General features: G+C 44.7%; 1 protein-coding gene across 1 annotated transcript; it reads right to left on the bottom strand.

The window, feature by feature from the left end:
- Positions 1 to 2,910: 2,910 nt before the first annotated feature.
- Positions 2,911 to 18,704, bottom strand: LOC138259711 (sodium/potassium/calcium exchanger 1-like). The gene is made up of 2 exons (XM_069207601.1): positions 18,287 to 18,704; positions 2,911 to 2,957 (listed from the first exon to the last, which is right to left on the bottom strand). The coding sequence occupies exons 1-2, from the start codon at positions 18,702 to 18,704 to the stop codon at positions 2,911 to 2,913; spliced, it is 465 nt and encodes a 154-aa protein (XP_069063702.1).
- Between the last annotated feature and the right edge of the window lie 835 nt (positions 18,705 to 19,539).

The raw sequence follows: 19,539 nt of genomic DNA, 5'->3' as shown, positions 1-19,539 counted from the left end.
AGCTGATGTATTATCCAGTTTTTAATATCATCCTGATAATAGATGGACTCTATAATATCAACTACCACCATATCATCATGGTAAATATAAGCATAAATTTACCATTCTTTAGGCCACATCAACGTACCTTGCAGATATGGCAGTATGGAATTAAGGATAGCTTTTCATCTGCCTTCTTCCTGTGATAACCTGCCTTCCTGGGAGCTGTTTTCCTGCAAGGGAACAACGTACTGACTTTCTATTTTGTTTGCTTCTTCCCCTCATAGGGAAGATAATGACCATCAAAGCAGAAATGAGACCCTAAAGGTCTGGAAAGAGGTTTATGGTCTGGGGAGTGAACTATCTGCTTAAAGGGCTTCATACAATTGCTCTTCTGAATCTATACTGATGTGAGATATATACCTTGTTCTCCCTTCAGTTGAGCAGAAAATACTGCCACGGGTTTTGTTAACACCCATGATCGACAGCAAAGTAGCTCACCATTTATATACCTTGAAGATTAATATATTGTCAATGTACATGTATGTGGAGTTAGATATAGTAAGTTATTGATACAGCGCTCATTAATATGTTTATAGCACAATATTTAGTACCCAATATTCTCTTACCATAAAGGTCTTACACCCAAGTCTTATGGAAATATGAGAGACAAACCTCAGGAATGTATGGAATACATTTCTGTTCCATATTTTATTGTGCCCTTCAATCTATCTCAATGATAGCATTTCATGTAAAATGTAAACTTCGCACTTATATAGCGCACTACTCACCCATTAGGGTCTCAAGGTGCTGTATGCATACCGCTGTGGAACCCCTCCTGGCTTTTCCCTGTGAGGCACCCACCCCTGGGCAACCCCCAGGGTGAAGCCAGACATCCAAGTGCTGTCAGGGCCATTGTAGAGATTAAGCAAGCTATTGCCCAGAGTTACAGAGTGGGATCCATTAATTAAATTAGGCACCGTGGCAGGAATTATCTGGTCCAAGGGAATTGATCTCAAGACCCATGAGGCAGGAATTGAGCCCTGGTCCAGGGCCAGATCTCTGCATCAGGGTCTGCCGCTGTAACCACTGTGCCACACTTGGCCACAAGAAAGGTAAAGACCAACTATCAAGAGTTTCTTTATCATTCTATATATTCGATCAGATGTATTTGTAAGCATATTCCCTAAACAGCCAGCTGTGGCTTCAAAAGCAAGTATTGTATTATTCTACCATAAAATTGACAAAAGTGAAGATTATGTTACCTGCCATGGGGATGTTGACCTCCAAAACCTACTTACAATGTTCACAGCCTCGCTTTAGGATAACAAACCTTTGATAGTAACAGAGAAACACTGAGACAGAAATATTATAAATTTAATGTAAAGTTTATTTAAATCAAGACCAACTAAGTGCACACTTTGAAGAGATACAATACAAATATTTGTCTACATTTAAGACAGTTATTTCATTTTGCTAGCAAGCTTTGCTTAAAACTGTAAAGACAATAAAGCATCAAAATCATGTTTTAATCTAATTGTAAATGCACTTAAGTTGTTCTGTTCCATTTTGCCAATTACTAGATTTTATTTTATGAAACATTAAATCAAAGTTTTATATATTTTTATGTTGATGTTTTTTACAGTGTCACCGAATTGCCTTTCACAAATGTTAGGTTGAATTATCGCTAAGCACTTACGTTAGCAAACATGCAAAGAATGTTTTTGTTATTTTCAAAATAGTTTGGTTAACAAACTTTGGGCCTGATTTAGAACTGTAAATATATGTATATTCACATGTGCAAGATCCATGAACTGAAAGAGTTCGAAACATGCATAATTAAGCATCTGTTTTGAAAAATCATTCAAAATGATGCTTAAACACACAAAATGTTGCAGAGGATTAAGAATGCCACAAAACGTTGTGGGTGAGGGGAACTATCAAATATATTTTGATAACCTTACCCTAGTTCTTCTTGAATGGGATAAACCTGGTATATTGTCTTTAAATTTTCGTTCTAGGATCTCGCACGGGTGAAGAGATATTCTACCTTTTATGACTACTGTATAAGAAGGAATCCGGTGAAGATAATTCTATGTTAAGCTGGTATTTTATGGACTTACAAAGATAATGTTTCCAAAATGTATGGCGATTATGTGGAAATATTTATTTCTTATATAGTGAGATCACCCACCATAATCAGAATTATTGAGAAAGGTTAGGGTACAGCCTACATAATCATTACAGTTGATAGGCTACATGTTATTTTGGGGACTATAAGTCTCAATGACATCAGGACCATTGTTTCATCTAATTACATGGTGAAACCCTAACATTTTGATCCCCCAGAGCTCTGTCCTCCCATCACCTAACCTAGACATACACAAATTTTTTGTTACTTTCAAAATGTCTTCCTATTTATTTTAGTTAAATGTCAGTACATTAAACTTGCTTGAAAGTTCCAGTTTAGTGAAATTCGGATAAAGATAAGTAAATTAAGGTACCTATTTATGTTTATTTTAACATTCCTAAATAGAATTGCAAGTATTGACTTGCTTTGAAAACAGCAGAAATATATTTAGAAAAATTTCATAGAATACTAAAATCACACTTTATTCACTATATTTTTTAGTTATTTGTTATGTTCTTAAGAATGGTGAGGAAGCGCTCAGCAAACACCCCCTTCAAATATAAATTTTTCATACTATCCCTGAATTTGAAGGTGGATAGCATGTAGCGCTGCTTTTCCTGCTTCTTGGGTTTTTATATTCTCAATTTTTTATTCCTATTACTCTATTCTATTAGTGACCTAATGCATACAGAAGGAAATACTATTAAAAACTATTGTAAACTAAACATTAACTAAATGCATAATACAGAAATGAAAATATATCTATTCGTATATGTTAAAAATCTGATTCCTCTGATCAGTTAGGCATTTAACAAATTCTCCACTGCTGATGACAACCATCTATAGCCTGTTGAATAAAAAAAACACAAAAGGTACATATAATTAGATCGAGAGATAGAAACCACAAAATGACCTGAAAACACTTAAACACAAAGTAATGTTAAGTGACACACATTATATGAACAATTATAGACTGGTTACACAGTCTGGGTTTTAATGAGTCCACTATATTGATGTACCATGTCTATGACAGCATGGTCCACCCAATAAAATAATAAATGCATTTTCTCCAGTGTTTGAATTGGAGACAGAGCATAGATGAGAGATATAAAATGCAACTCTGTCTTTCACTGAAGATGAGCCCAGCTTGCCTTTTAGGATTGCAGTAAACATTTTCACTAGGGGCAGGGAACTGACACCAGTTTGCCTCCTCCAAAAAGGTGCTGTTGATCCTGACATCCTTGATGTGGATTTACCCAAACTTTTTTGTTGTACAGCCTTCTGTTTTTGCTCACTTTTTTAGCTGGCGTTAAAATTTTGCATACTTTACCACTGCTAACCTATGCTATGGTGCTTGTTCTCTCTCCTTTAAATATTATAACATTGGCTTACATCCTATTGACATATTTAATTTACTTGGATATCCCTAGTAAATTGGTAGTATATTCACCCAGGGCCAGTAAATTAAAAGGTACTAGTGGGTTTGCAGCACTGATTGTACCACCCACTTAAGTAGTTCTTAAAACAGGTCTCAGGTCTGCCATTGTAGCCTGTGCGTGCAATTTAAAACTTCCTTTTCAACTTGGCAAAATATAACTCTTGCCAGGCGCAAACCTCCCCTCTGTTCTGTTTTATTACATGGAAGACACTTCTATGGTAGATCCTAAATAACTCAGAGGGCAAATTGCAATATACTTGAAAGTTTTGACATGTACTTTTAGATTTTACATGTTTTGATAGTCAAATAACTGCTTTGAGGCCTACCTCTCTTTAAGGATAACATTGGATCAACTTATTACATTTAATAAGAGATAACTAACAATTGGCAGCAGGTGGGAATATCAAACTTGGCTTCTAAAGAATTGTAATTAAAAGTCCACTTTAATAGTAAAGTTTCATTTTTAGCCACAATACTTAAATGTCACTTTTTCAAAATTTGGCATTTTCTTGGCCTATCCATTTGGTGGCAGAAGCCTGTCCCTGGGTCACAGCTAATGACTAGTTGCAACTGGCATTTGGTCCCTGCGTATTGCTCCCTGAGAGTGAGACGAAGAGAAGATATGTATTGGTAGGATCGGCCACTCTGGGTTGATGAAAGGGAAGAACTGTTACCTATCAGGCTTGCACATTAAAAAGGCTCTTCTGGAGCATTTTCAGAAAGGTTCTGACACTGGTCTTTTGTGAACCAAGTCAAGCTGGGGTCAGGGTAAGGAGTAAGGGGATGCCTTACCCCTTGGGGTGGGGGGCGGGAGGGTGGAAACCTCCAAAACCTTCTCCTACTTCAAAGTGGGCACCAGATACAAATATTAGACTGTTAGACCCATCTCTTCAGTACACATCTGGACCTATGGGGGAACTCAGAAGGAGGCCTGTTGTGTTGCTCTGCAACAAGGACTTCCGATCTACTGCCGTGTTGCCTGCACAAAGGACTTGACTTGCTTCTTGAACCCATGACCGCCAAGTTGGAAAGTTGGCTGTCCTCCTGACCACCGCCTCGGGGAGAGAAGGCTCCAGCCACTTTGAACACCACAACTGGACTTTGCCTGCTGTGAGTGATACCCTCCCAAGTGGTGCCTCCTGAGTTCTGGACCATTGGAAGTGAGCCTGAAGGTGCTCTGTCAGCCCAGCTTTGCTCCCAATGGAACAGACACATTGCCTTTGGAAAAGTCTGCATCAGAGCCGGTGAGTGAAGCATCATTGGTGCTGGTCCTCAGATTGTAAGCCCCTCTTCGATGGCATCCTTGACGCCAATGCAGGACTCTGCATCAGAAGCCCCGCAGCGCAACATATTGTCAACGCAGGCCCTCACATCACAAACCCCCTGGTCAATAGCCCCCTTGATGATGATGGAGGTCCTCGACTTGAAGCTCCTTGGAAGAGACGATGCTCGATGCGTCTACATACCAGGACCTCACATCGCTTCGGCTGCGCTATGCATCCTCGGCACAAGGCCTCGCAACGCTCTGCATCCAGGATTTAAGCTACTTTGTTTTGCAGGCATAACTGGGTCCCTGCAGCTGGCCCATGCTCCATTTCAGTTGGCCTGAACATATGACTTTGTCCCAGCCAGGTACGATCAGATAACCACAGTTTTGGTTCAGTGCTTTTTGGGGCTAAATTCACTAAAATCTTTACAATTGCATATCTCCGGTTCTACTGATTGGATTTTTGTTATTTTTATCTTAAATTGTTTATTAAGTTTTATTCTATTTTTGTAATTTGTGTGGGATTTTTCTTGTGTTGTATTTGACTTTATTACTGTTTGACGTGCTGCATAAATACTTTACACGTTGCCTCTAAGTTAAGTCTGACTGCTCTTATGCGAAGCTACCAGATGGTTGAGCACAGGTTAATTTGGGGTTTGTCTGTGACTTCACCCTGACAAAGATTGTGGTTACTGCTTGAGTAGGGTTTCACCCCCCTAAACCAGTAACCCAATTTGGTGCATTGAATATTCACCATTCTTGGTTGGTGTCTCAAAGAGCCACTATGCTTTTGTGTCCAGATATGTAATATGGCAGCATCTTTGTCTAAGAGACCTGATCAGGCAGGTCTTCTAAGTTGTTGTGAAAGTTGAAACCCTTGGTAATGCCTTTGATATTCAGTCTCCTCTGGCGGCATGACAGAACGAAGCCCACCGCTAGACTGGTAGTACAGGCGGGCTCGGCCAACCAAATCACTGGATGGGATTTGATACTGCTTACATCGGAGCCTGACCCGGACAGGCGGCCACCCTGAAGGACTGCTGGTCAGGGCTTGTGTCCTGGGGCTGCTCGGGCAGTTGGCACACAGAGCTTGGAGTCAATACACTGGTCATGGCCATCGGTCCGAACTCAGACTTCTTATGGCTGAGGGCCGCCCTCTCACACAGAGAAACGTATTGCACATATCAGGCCAACTCACCCATACTTCACGTCAGTGTACATGGATACCCGAGATCACAGTGCACTCCAAATGCTCACATATTTAATGACAAAAGGTTGCATTCTTTAGTGTTGTCAGACTACTAAATGTCTCAAAATATTGCCTTCCCATTGTATATTACCAAACTTCAATAAAGACCAATTGGAAAAGTACTCTTTTGTTAGTCAGTCTGTAATCCTAAACAAATCACTGTTGCTTCATCAGGCTCTCCGTCTATAGGAATGGCTGGAAATAGTTCTTTGATTGCATGTCTCACCCACAACATTCTAGGTAGCTAGACATGACAGTCTTGCTTGCTGAGGAGGGGATATACCTTATAATGTACCTAGCAAGACTTAAAGCCCCCTACGCTTTAGGTGGATCAGTAGCAGTAAAGCCTAAGGCCCTCATTACAACCCTGGCGGTCAGTGGAGAAGTGGCGGTAATACCACAAACAAGCCGGCGGTAAAACAATTGGGATTACAAGCATGGCGGTGACAGCCATGAAAAACCGCCACTTCTCCACTCCGACCGCCAGGGTGGTAATGACCGCTGGGCTGGAGTCTTCGGTCTCCAGTTCGGCGGCCGTTACTACACTGCTGGCAGCATCACGACCCCGCATACCTCCCTGGAGTTCTTGGGGTTCTGTATCGCCACAAAATCCATGGCGGTAGGCACTATCAGTGCCAGGGAGTTTGTTCCCTGGCATTGACAGGGGCCTCCCCCACCCCTCTCCCCCTCCCCAGTGTCCTCCCCCCAAACCCACGACCCCCATGCCACCCCCAAAGGTGGTTGGACCCCCCTCCCCCCTAACATTGACACACACACCCCCTACACGCACACTTACACTACAACTTCACATACACGCACACATACACACAGACATACACACAGATACGCACACATTTTCCAAACACACAACACCCCCCCCACATGCATACACACACTCACACACACCCTCTACACACTCACACCCTCATGCACGCACACAACACCCCCCACCCCCCTCCCCTAATAGACGATCACCTTACCTGGTCCGGTGATCCTCCGTGATCATCCTCCGCCAGCTCCCCGTCACCTGAACACCGCCACACCAAATCATGGGACGTGATTCGGTGGGCGGTGTTCTGATGACGTGGCGGTGGAGGTGGAGCAGCCTCCACTTCCCCACCGACCGCCAGTATGGCTGCTGGCGGCTCTCTGTCCGAAAAAGGGTGGAGGGCTGCCAGCAGTCATGATACGCTGTGCGGAAAACCACCTGCACTGGCGGTCTTCAGCACAGCAGTACCTCGGCGGTCTTCCTTAAAGACCGCCAAGGTTGAAATGAGGCCCTAAGTCATTAATCCTGTGTTTATGCACAAGATAGTACTTCAAAGTGTGGTTCTCTTGTTGCTCATAAGTTTCCTTTTTAGTGGTTCACTGAAGCAGACTTTTCTGATGTTTAATTAGACAACAAGATATGACAATTTCTCAATAGCTTCTTCATCCACTGGGTCACAGGGTTCATGCTAACCAAGAAGATTTAAATCCACGTGTATGACCCTTGTAGAAGGCTGTTCTCTGTTTGATCAAGATAAAGAAACCATAGACTAAAATATATGAAGGGACGTCTGCAAAGTCAGGCTCAGTTGGGACTACTTCTGAGAAAATGCTTCTTGCTTTTTTGCGTACCTGTCAAAGTACACAAGCCCTAGGACATTAAGCACCACAAAGGTTAACAAGTATCTGTGTGCTTTTTGACATAGCAATAGCAGGATCAGGGGGTCATAGTGCAGAGAAAGGAACCTCAGTAACAAAATAGGACTAAAGTAGACACAGTTGTCTGTGGTGCCACAATTGGGCTATCACAAAGATGATGCTCCACACCTGCACAGGTTCCACACACAAACCAAGCGGTTATTGAAAAATAAGAGCTTGTGACACAACAGGTTTTTTCGAGCAGGTATGACATGGTGAGGCTAGTACCTGCAGAATTTATGATCTTCTTAGAGGAGTGGTACAGGAACAGCACTGATGCACAAAACCGCAAAATGGGAAATCCATCATTTTCACTTGATGGTTTGTGTGAAACGGTCAGAAACTGATTGGGTATCACTCACATCTACAGCTCATGGTTAAATCATTCCAGGGTGGAAATCAAGAAAGGTACGCACCTGAAGGCACCACTACCAATTAACACCTATTTCTTCTTGTGGAAACAACAACAAAAGAATCTGTAAAGCGAAAAAGAAAAGTATGACTTAGATAAAACCCAGTGTGTCACTGAACTGTACTCGTCATGGTTGACATGTATTAACTAGAGGTCTTAAAAAGTCTATAATACACAGTCCCTTTATAAAAATGAACCTATTTATTTTTAGCAGATGCTTCTTATGTGCACAGACCACAGCACAATGAGTGGTAGTATATTTGTGTTTGCAGGTGTGTGTATGACCTCCTAGTGGAGCTCAGTGGATAAATAAAAATACACCCCCTTTTCTTAAGGACTCAAGGTATCCAACATTCAATCAATGCCGTCCATCAACAAAATGACCCTCCTTCACTGCCATTCCGTATGTACATTTACATAGCATACATGACTGTTTGTCCTGCACAGCACAACTCAACCACCATATTCCATGTGTTGTCCTAAAGTAGCTACCCAGAAAGTAACTCCGTTATTTCCACTCTTGGGATGCTACGAACATCACTGCTGTGAGAGGTCCTGCTAAAGCTCAATAAGTATACAAGAAAACATGGAGCCTGATTCACAAAGGTAAACAAACTTTTGTGTAAGTTACATGTTTTGGTAGTCACGAACTACAAGTTAATGCTAAATTTAGGACTGCGGAGGATCCGCAGTCAGAGCAGAGAACTACACACATAAAAATATAGGCCTGGCCTATTAGTAAGTTTACAACTGCAAAAACTCAACAGTTGTGGGGAGAGCTATGCACATAAAAAGATAGGCCTATCCTCAATTTTTATGTGTGAAGTTCTCTGCCCCAACTGCAGACTCTCCACAGCAGAAACTTAACATTGACTCGTAGTTTGTGAATACCAAAAAATATTTAAACTTACACAAAAGTAAGTTTACCTTTGTGACTCAGGCCCCATGTCTGTTTTTGTGTTCTTTGTGTGTATGTTTGTGTGCTTCATAATATCCTGGTGACTGGATCTCAGTCTGTGCTCACTTATATTCAAGGAATTAAGAAACTCCTAGTTTGTTACGCCATTTTCTCTTTTCAGTTAAAATATATACTAATTAACACATTAGTTGTATACCTGTGCCACCATTTTCTTCTGGCCAGCGTCTCCCTGGATCTATAAAACAAAACATGTGAAAAGAAGCTGCAGTTTTTATTCAACTTTGGCTTTGCTTATACCAACAAACAATTTTCTCACCTTCGTAACGCTTTTTCTGGTGGCGCATTGGGGGTATTCAAAAGGTGAGCAATCCACAGGTAGATGTATACATCAGAAACACACACAGACACACACACCTTTCTCAAAGAGTACACTCCCTATAAAAATGAAATCCAGTAGTTAAGGAAGTTCCTCCTGTCATACCTCTCTCACTGCTCAGGTGAGAACAGTACTAACCACTGAGTACCAACGTGCAGGGCGCCATCTCTCATATCGCAGAAATAATAAGATTCCACTTCTGAGCAAGGGAGCATCTAGACTTTCTCTTTTTGTGCTTTTTATAATGTTTCTCAAGTCAGTGCTCATGAATGATGCTCGATTAACACAATGGGGGACTGAGGTCCTGCTATAATTTTATATACTAATGTCACTACCTTGTACCCCTTTGCACAGTGCTGAATACAATAGACAAACGCTCAAAAGTAACTATCTCACCTGCCTGATGGGATGCTTCTTTCGGAACCTTATCTCAGCTGGCCCTATCACCATTAAGTGGTACCCCTTCCAATTCATTGAACTGTTTTTACTTGACTCCATTGAGAACTATATATTATACAAGCCCAAACTACTATATATTGCTCACCTGCAAAGCATTGTGGATGGAACAGTTTGCACAAGCCACAGAACCCCAAAATAAAGTAAGTAAAATAAATCATTTTGGTATTAATTAGAGTTTGTTGGACTGTTACTCTGAGAAACCGTGGAAGATATCCCATCTGCTGAATTACAAGTGCCTCTAATACATTTGCAGTGGAGTGGAGGGACATACACCACTTTTGTGACAGAGTATCGTGTCTATCAAATTATAAACAAGGCCCTTAATCTCTAATATAACCTGCATTTTAATTGCATCTGATTTTCTATACTCTGAACACGACACATGTATCTCTCCCACTGTATTCACAATATATCACATCAACAGTTGCTATAAATATTTTTAGAAAAAAATATTATTTTATTCAACATATACATACTTCATTATACAGTTTCCAAGCAGAAAAAAAGCAAACGTTCCCTAAGCTAACTAGAAATAAAAACAAAGCATATCAACATACATAAGACAAGACAATAATCTAGAAATACTCCAATTAAGGGCCAGCAAAGCCACAATAGCAGAAATGCGCGTCGCCAATAGCAACGGCTAGGCAACGGCCAAGAGTTGGCGAAAGGTTTCTGAGTGGCAGTAAGAAGTCTATGTTGCCTACCATGATCTTGGAGGATCTCTAAGTGGCCCATGAAAGAGTTACAGTGTTCACTATGGACAACTATTTCAATAATCACTAGTACGCGAATCTCGAGGATCACCAAGTGGCGCACGAAAGGGCTGCAGCGCTCGAAATTAATAATCATCTGCTGGCACTGAATGTGCCCCTATTAGTAGTTGGACAAAAGACTGACAACTGTAGTTTTGGTATAGAACATGGATTTGCCATTATCTGTGATAAATTATGAGTAATGAACTCTTTGCTTGATATATAGGTGTGGTTATCATTATGTGATATTTGTTGTTGTATGTTGGTCTGTTGCTATTGTGGTTTTGTGTTTGTCGGTCCCTAATTGGAGTTTTTCTTTATTATTGTCTTGTCTTAAGTATGTTGATGTGCTTTATTTTTATTTCAGGTTAGCTTAGGGAATTTTTGCTTTTTTCTGCTTGGAAACTATATAATGAAGTAGTTATCTGTTGAATAAAATAAAAAAAAATTCTAAAAATATGTAGAGCAACTATTGATGTGATATATTGTGAATACAGTAGGAGAGACGCATGTGTCGCCTTCAGAGTGTTGCTCCCTCGATTTCTCTCCTTATCTAGTCAGGGACCCCTTCTGTTTTCTACTCTGATTTTCTGTACTACAGCTCCAGCACTGCACGTGAGAGGTGTGACATGGGATATAGCTCAAAGAGAACTTGGTGGTGACACACAGGGTGTGAAAGCTAAAAAGAGTGAGTGCTGGTAAGTGGTGGCAGTCAGTTCACCCTCTTACACTTTCACCAGCATCAACAGTTCAGAAGGTTATCAGGCATACTTACGAACGTGTTGCATAAGTCTGCTTCCCATTGCCTACACAAGAAAATAAATACTATAAAATTAGAGAGCATTTGGTTGGGTAGAGGAAGGGAGGGATATAAAAAGAGAGAAAGAGCGGGAGAGCTACAAAAGGGGGACAGAGAGGCAATAGGACATAGTAAAATAGAAAGAGGAAGAGAAGAATGAGGAAAGAGAAAGAGAGACGACCGGCAACTACAGACAGAAAGAGAAAAAATATCACAGTAAACGGAGACTGACTCAATCTTTTAGACAAGCAAGACTAGTAGTTATGTCTCCTTGAAGGAGATTGGTAAAATGGCTTGACCCTCACTGATTTACACGGCTATCGCCGCTAGTCCTACAAAGCCCAGTTAGGTGGAGAAATGTCTTTTCATTGTCACAGATGAATTTCCAATTTGACCTGATCCTTATTACAATATATTACAGGGCGAGCATGATTCTTCATACAGAGTAATTTTATACTGAAGCAGTCGGATCAGATACCCTTATCAAGGGAGATAAAGAAATTCAAGCTAGGCCCTCAAGATAGTTCTATTTGTATTCATAAGTGAGCCCCGAAGAAGCGATTTTTCACAAAACATGTGTTGGCTGTTAAAAATTACTCTGTATGAAGAATCCAGGTTGTCATGTATTATTTTGTAAGAAGAACCATGCCAAATTGGAAACTGATCTGGGACAATGCATTTCTCAAACTGAACATTCATCTGTGACAATAAAGAGCAATTTCTATGAAATATGCACAGTTCAAGTACTTTATATTGTCTATTAGATAATCAATTATATCCTGCTGTTGGTTATATAAATGTGAATGGTTATGCCCTGTTTAAGTTGATGGGTGGTAGGCAGACTTCACTTTTTTCTTCCAAGGGGGACCTTAGTATAGCAAGGATGGTCCTACGTGTCCCAAAGAATGCTTGTTTCAATAACAAATATAAAGAATTCTAGAAGATACAGCCATTACCTTCTTCCAGAGCCTCAGGTGCAAGATGCTGTAAAGTAAACAATACAAATTATTGTTGTGATTTACAAACAAACCTACCCTTGCGTCTACCACTCAGACACGGAGGGCCTGATTCAACAAGGTACATTTAGACTTGAAATCCAACTTTAGACCTGAAGTCCATGTTAGACCTTAAGTTTAATGCTAGACCTAAAGTATAGGCTAGATCTGAAGTCTAAGTTTGGACTTCAGGTCTAAAGTTAGACTTCAGATTTCAATTACACTTCAGGACTAAGTCTACCTTTGTGAATCGGGCCCTGACTGATGTTAATGTCAGTCCCCACTACCTCCCCCCTGCCAGAGCAACCACTGACTCCCACAGAGTTCCATTATTGTGTCTTGCTCAACTCTTGGCACTGATCGGTGCACCCAAATCCCAAGGTTCAAAACACAGCTGTGGATTTTACCTGAAGACTCGGCATGAAACCACTACAGTGATAGATCTGAGGTACCCCACTTACAGCGAGATGAACAACAGAACGAGCTGTTATTTAGTAGATAAGGTGACAGTTTTACAATCCCGGTGACGCACTCCAACTCCTAACTCATCCTTGCTTGATCATTCTCCATGGTTGCTCTGGCAACCATGTGTGAAGTATCACACGCTGGAGAAACGTCTGTAGCACAGCAAGCATCCATCTCAACCAGAAACTGATGGGGAGACTCGGATTATAAACACAAAGAGGGTTTTAGACACATGCTTATGACCTTGAAGAGGGTTCCCCAAGGTTAGATACTTTTGGTGGTACAAACAAGCTGAAATAAAAGAGCGACCCGCAGAAATCTAAGGCTATGCAGAGTCTCTGAAAGAAACCATGAGTCGCTCACATCCATTTCAGGCTGGGACAAAGAAAAGTAAAAGAAACATGCTTCATTGGAGAAAATTCTGCATCTAAGCTTTCATGTGAACAGAAATATATTATTTTATTGAATATTTCAATAATTGCATCCAATTCAGTTAGTGGTTTTAAGTACTCGTAGTCCACATGAAAGAAGAGCGGCTTTGGAAGCTAAAATAAAACGTAAAAACCTTGAGTAGAAAAGGTGAAAAAGACATCTTCATTGTAAATCCATCCCCTGCTGTAGAGTGATGAACACTGAGGCTACAGAAATAGGATGCTGGAGCCTGGACGAGGGTGGAATGCACTTCCATGCACACTGACATCCACGCATACTTCAACGCCCCCGCTGACCTCTGACGTAGACGACCTGTCCTCGTGCAGATTACCGGAAGGATGCGGGGACCAGTAAATAATGAGCACAGAGACTATGGGTGTCTTCGATCTGACAATGCCTCCAAGAACACTCTTCTGGGGTGGGGGAGGGGTTTACTTTTTGCTAATATCACTCTTAAGAGACTAAACCTCTCTGGCATTAAATTGGAAAAAACAGAAAAAGTGAACCAAAATGTTCCCTATCCTTAAGTGACTCAAGTGGCAGATTAATAAGATTACATAACAAAGGCTACCTCTTAGCCAATCAGAACGCGCTCTATATGAATAAATGTGATGCTTTCAGAAACCTGACAAATATGTTCGTAATGTGACTGGATACGCACATATCTAAAGACAAGTCATTTTTTAAAGGTAAACGCCGGTGTTGCTCATTGGCAGAGGCTGTAACTACTTTTGGTTATGGTCTGACTCTGCTGTGATGGCCTTTGTTTAACCAATGTCAGAAGTTGCTGTGGTATGCAAAGGATCATGGAGGGGGTGGGGGTTCACTACATGCTCACATGGATGGATTTCTCATTCATTTGACATGTTCCACATATGCAGTTGTTTGAAAACTCAGAGGAAAGGTCACTGATCAGTGACTGAACACGGAACTGACTGACTGACAGCTTTAATCAGTTCTCATTGTTAGCTGATTATTCCTCCCTTCTAGCATATTCTGAGCTTCAGGTGGACACACAGAGTGAGGACTCAGCTATTCCTGTATTATTCCACACTCAGTATATGTCTCTACATGTATCTGGTCTGTTAGGAGGGAATATTACCTTGAGATGCTGCAACTATTCCACCCTGTGCGTGCTTTTACAAATCATCCTATATTTACAAGAAATATTTTACCTCAGTGCAGTCATCTGTGAATTGGCGTTGTAGTGTCTCCTCATCGCCCAGACCCACCAGGCCCTCCTCCTCTAACACCTTCACCTGCTTATTCTGCAGGCAAACTCTCTCACCCTCACCAGACTGTCCCGCCACACCAGCTCCCGCACCTACACTAGACTGTCCCTCCACACCAGCTCCCTCACCTACACTAGGCTGTCCCTCCAGACCAGCACTCTCACCTGCACTAGACTGCCCCTCCACTCCAGCTCCCTCACCTACACTAGGCTGTCCCTCCAGACCAGCACTCTCACCTGCACTAGACTGTCCCTCCACTCCAGCTCCCTCACCTACACTAGGCTGTCCCTCCACACCAGCTCCTGCACCTACGCTAGACTGTCCCTCCAGACCAGCACTCTCACCTTCACTAGACTGTCTCTCCACTTCAACTCCCTCACCTTCACTAGACTTTCCGTCCACTCCAACTCCCTCATCTTCACTAAACTGTCCCTCCAATCCAGCTCCCTCCCATTCACTAGACTGTCCCTCCAGCCCATCTCTCTCACCTTCACTATAATGCTCCTCCAGCCCATCTCCCTCACCTTCACAAGACCGTCCCTCCATTCCAGCTCTCTCACCTTCACTAGATTGTCCTTCCTGCCCAGCTCCATCACCTTCACTAGACTGTCCCTCCAGTTGAGCTCCGTCACCTTCACTAGACTGTCTCTCCACTTCAACTCCCTCACCTTCACTAGACTTTCCGTCCACTCCAACTCCCTCATCTTCACTAAACTGTCCCTCCAATCCAGCTCCCTCCCATTCACTAGACTGTCCCTCCAGCCCATCTCTCTCACCTTCACTATAATGCTCCTCCAGCCCATCTCCCTCACCTTCACAAGACCGTCCCTCCATTCCAGCTCTCTCACCTTCACTAGATTGTCCTTCCTGCCCAGCTCCATCACCTTCACTAGACTGTCCCTCCAGTTGAGCTCCGTCACCTTCACTAGACTGTCCCTCCAGCCCATCTCCCTCACCTTCACAAAACTGTCCCTCCACTCCAGCTCCCTCACCTTCACTAGACTGTCTCTCCACTCCAACTCCCTCACCTTCACTAGGCTGTCCCTTCAATCCAGCTCCCTCACCTTCACTAGACTGTCCCTCCACTCGAGCTCCCTCACCTTCACTAGACTGTCCCTCCAGACCAGTACTCTCACCTTCACTAGACTGTCTCTCCACTCCAGCTCCCTCACCTTCAATAGACTTTCCCTCCACTTCATCTCCCTCACCTTTGCTAGACTGCCCCTCCACTCCAACACCCTCACATTCACTAGACTGTCCCTCCAGCCCATCTCTCTCACCTTCACTATAACGCCTCTCCAGCCCATATCCCTCACCTTCACAAGACTGTCCCTCCACTCCAGCTCCCTCACCTTCACAAGACTGTCCCTCCACTCCAGCTCCCTTACCTTCACTAGACTCTGCCTCTACCCCAGCTCCCTCACCTTCACTAGACTGTCTCTCCAGCCCAGCTCCCTCATCTTCACTACACTGTCCCTCCTCTCCAGCTCCCCCACATTCACAAGACTGTCCCTCCACTCCAGCACCCTCACCTTCACTAGACTGTCCTTCCAGCCCAACGCCCTCACCTTCACAAGACTGTCCCTCCATTCCATCTCTCTCACCTTCAATAGAATGTCCTTCCACTCCAGCTCCCTCACCTTCACTAGCCTGTTCCTCCTCTCCAGCTTCCTCACCATCACTATACTGTTCCTCCAGCCCATCTTCCTCACCTTCACTAGACTGTGCCTCCTGCCCAGCTTCCTCCCCTTCACTAGCCTGTTCCTCCTCTCCACCTCCATCACCTTCACTAGACTGTCCCTCTACTCCAACTCTCTCACCTTCACTAGGCTGTCCCTCTACTCCAACTCCCTCACCTTCACTAGACTGTCCCTCCAGACCAACACTCTCCCCTTCACTAGACTGTCCGGCCATTCCAGCTCCCTCACCTTCGCTAGAGTGTCCCTCAAGAACAACTCTCTCACCTTCACGAGACAGTCCCTCCATCCCAGCACTCTCACCTTCACGAGACTGTCCATGTACTCCAGCTCCCTCGCCTTCAATAGACTTTCCTTTCACTCCAGCACCCTCACCTTCACTAGATTGTCCCTCCAATGCAGCTCCCTCACCATCAATGGACTGAACCTCCACTGCTGCTCCCTCACCTTCAGTAGACTGTCCCTCCACTGCTGCACCCTCACCTTCACTAGACTGTCCCTCCAGACCAACTCCTTCCCCTTCACTAGACTGTCCCTCCACTCCAGCTGCTTCACCTTCACTAGACTGATCCTCCAGACCATCACTTTCACCTTCACTAGACTCTCCTTCCATTCCAGTTCCCTCACCTTCACTAGACTGTCCCTCCAGACCAGCTCCCTCACCTTCACTAGACTCTCCATCTACTCCAGCTCCCTCACCGTCACTAGACCCTCCCTCCACTCCAGTTCCCTCACCTTCACTAGACTCTCCCTCCACTCCAGCTCCCTCACCTTCACTAAACTCTCCCTCCACTCCAGTTCCCTCACCTTCACTAGACTCTCCCTCCACTCCAGTTCCCTCACCTTCACTAGACTGTCCCTCCAGACCAGCTCCCTCACCTTCAGTAGACTCTCCATCTACTCCAGCTCCCTCACCGTCACTAGACCCTCCCTCCACTCCAGTTCCCTCACCTTCACTAGACTCTCCCTCCACTCCAGCTCCCTCACCTTCACTAAACTCTCCCTCCACTCCAGTTCCCTCACCTTCACTAGACTCTCCCTCCACTCCAGTTCCCTCACCTTCACTAGACTGTCCCTCCAGACCAGCACTCTCACCTTCACTAGACTCTCCCTCCACTCCAGTTCCCTCACCTTCACTAAACTCTCCCTCCACTCCAGTTCCCTCACCTTCACTAGACTGTCCCTCCAGACCAGCACTCTCACCTTCACTAGACTCTCCCTCCACTCCAGTTCCCTCACCTTCACTACACTCTCCCTCCACGCCAATCCCCTCACCTTCACTAGACTGTCCCTCCAGACCAGCACTCTCACCTCCACTAGACTCTCCCTCCACTCCAGCTCCCTCACCTTCACTAGACTCTCCCTCCTCTCCAACTCCCTCACCTTCACTAGACTGCCCTTCCAGCCCAGCTCCCTCACCGTCACTAGACTCCCCCTCCACTCCAGTTCCCTCACCTTCACTAGACTCTCCCTCCACTCCATTTCCCTCACCTTCACTAGACTGTCCCTCCAGACCAGCACTCTCGCCTTCACTAGACTCTCCCTCCACTCCAATTCCCTCATCTTCAGTAGACTGTCCCTCCAGACCAGCAGTCTCACCTTCACTAGACTGTCCCTCCACTCCAGCTCCCTCACCTACACTAGGCTGTCCCTCCACACCAGCTCCTGCACCTACGCTAGACTGTCCCTCCAGACCAGCACTCTCACCTTCACTAGACTGTCTCTCCACTTCAACTCCCTCACCTTCACTAGACTTTCCGTCCACTCCAACTCCCTCATCTTCACTAAACTGTCCCTCCAATCCAGCTCCCTCCCATTCACTAGACTGTCCCTCCAGCCCATCTCTCTCACCTTCACTAGACTGTCTCTCCACTTCAACTCCCTCACCTTCACTAGACTTTCCGTCCACTCCAACTCCCTCATCTTCACTAAACTGTCCCTCCAATCCAGCTCCCTCCCATTCACTAGACTGTCCCTCCAGCCCATCTCTCTCACCTTCACTAGACTGTCCGGCCATTCCAGCTCCCTCACCTTCGCTAGAGTGTCCCTCAAGAACAACTCTCTCACCTTCACGAGACAGTCCCTCCATCCCAGCACTCTCACCTTCACGAGACTGTCCATGTACTCCAGCTCCCTCGCCTTCAATAGACTTTCCTTTCACTCCAGCACCCTCACCTTCACTAGATTGTCCCTCCAATGCAGCTCCCTCACCATCAATGGACTGAACCTCCACTGCTGCTCCCTCACCTTCAGTAGACTGTCCCTCCACTGCTGCACCCTCACCTTCACTAGACTGTCCCTCCAGACCAACTCCTTCCCCTTCACTAGACTGTCCCTCCACTCCAGCTGCTTCACCTTCACTAGACTGATCCTCCAGACCATCACTTTCACCTTCACTAGACTCTCCTTCCATTCCAGTTCCCTCACCTTCACTAGACTGTCCCTCCAGACCAGCTCCCTCACCTTCACTAGACTCTCCATCTACTCCAGCTCCCTCACCGTCACTAGACCCTCCCTCCACTCCAGTTCCCTCACCTTCACTAGACTCTCCCTCCACTCCAGCTCCCTCACCTTCACTAAACTCTCCCTCCACTCCAGTTCCCTCACCTTCACTAGACTCTCCCTCCACTCCAGTTCCCTCACCTTCACTAGACTGTCCCTCCAGACCAGCTCCCTCACCTTCAGTAGACTCTCCATCTACTCCAGCTCCCTCACCGTCACTAGACCCTCCCTCCACTCCAGTTCCCTCACCTTCACTAGACTCTCCCTCCACTCCAGCTCCCTCACCTTCACTAAACTCTCCCTCCACTCCAGTTCCCTCACCTTCACTAGACTCTCCCTCCACTCCAGTTCCCTCACCTTCACTAGACTGTCCCTCCAATCCAGTTCCCTCACCTTGACTAGAATCTCCCTCCTCTCCAGCTCCCTCACCTTCACTAGACTCTCCCTCCACTCCAGTTCCCTCACCTTCACTAGACTGTCCCTCCAGACCAGCTCCCTCACCTTCAGTAGACTCTCCATCTTCTCCAGCTCCCTCACCGTCACTAGACCCTCCCTCCACTCCAGTTCCCTCACCTTCACTAGACTCTCCCTCCACTCCAGCTCCCTCACCTTCACTAAACTCTCCCTCCACTCCAGTTCCCTCACCTTCACTAGACTCTCCCTCCACTCCAGTTCCCTCACCTTCACTAGACTGCCCCTCCAGACCAGCACTCTCACCTTCACTAGACTCTCCCTCCACTCCAGCT

The sequence above is a fragment of the Pleurodeles waltl genome, chromosome 9 (genome assembly GCF_031143425.1).
Source record: "Pleurodeles waltl isolate 20211129_DDA chromosome 9, aPleWal1.hap1.20221129, whole genome shotgun sequence".
Taxonomy (NCBI): Eukaryota; Metazoa; Chordata; class Amphibia; order Caudata; family Salamandridae; genus Pleurodeles; species Pleurodeles waltl.
Note: the sequence above shows the minus strand (reverse complement) of the source record. Positions and strands in the feature narration are given on the sequence as shown.

Excerpts from the sequence above, each read along its gene's own strand:
- LOC138259711 (XM_069207601.1), bottom strand. The coding sequence starts at position 18,704 with ATGGAAGGAGAGTCTAGTGAAGGTGAAAGTGATGGTCTGGAGGATCAG. Across the intron at positions 2,958-18,286 it reads GGCCGGACAGTCTAGTGAAG|GCTATAGATGGTTGTCATCA; the intron begins GTGAGAGAGATG and ends TTTATTCAACAG.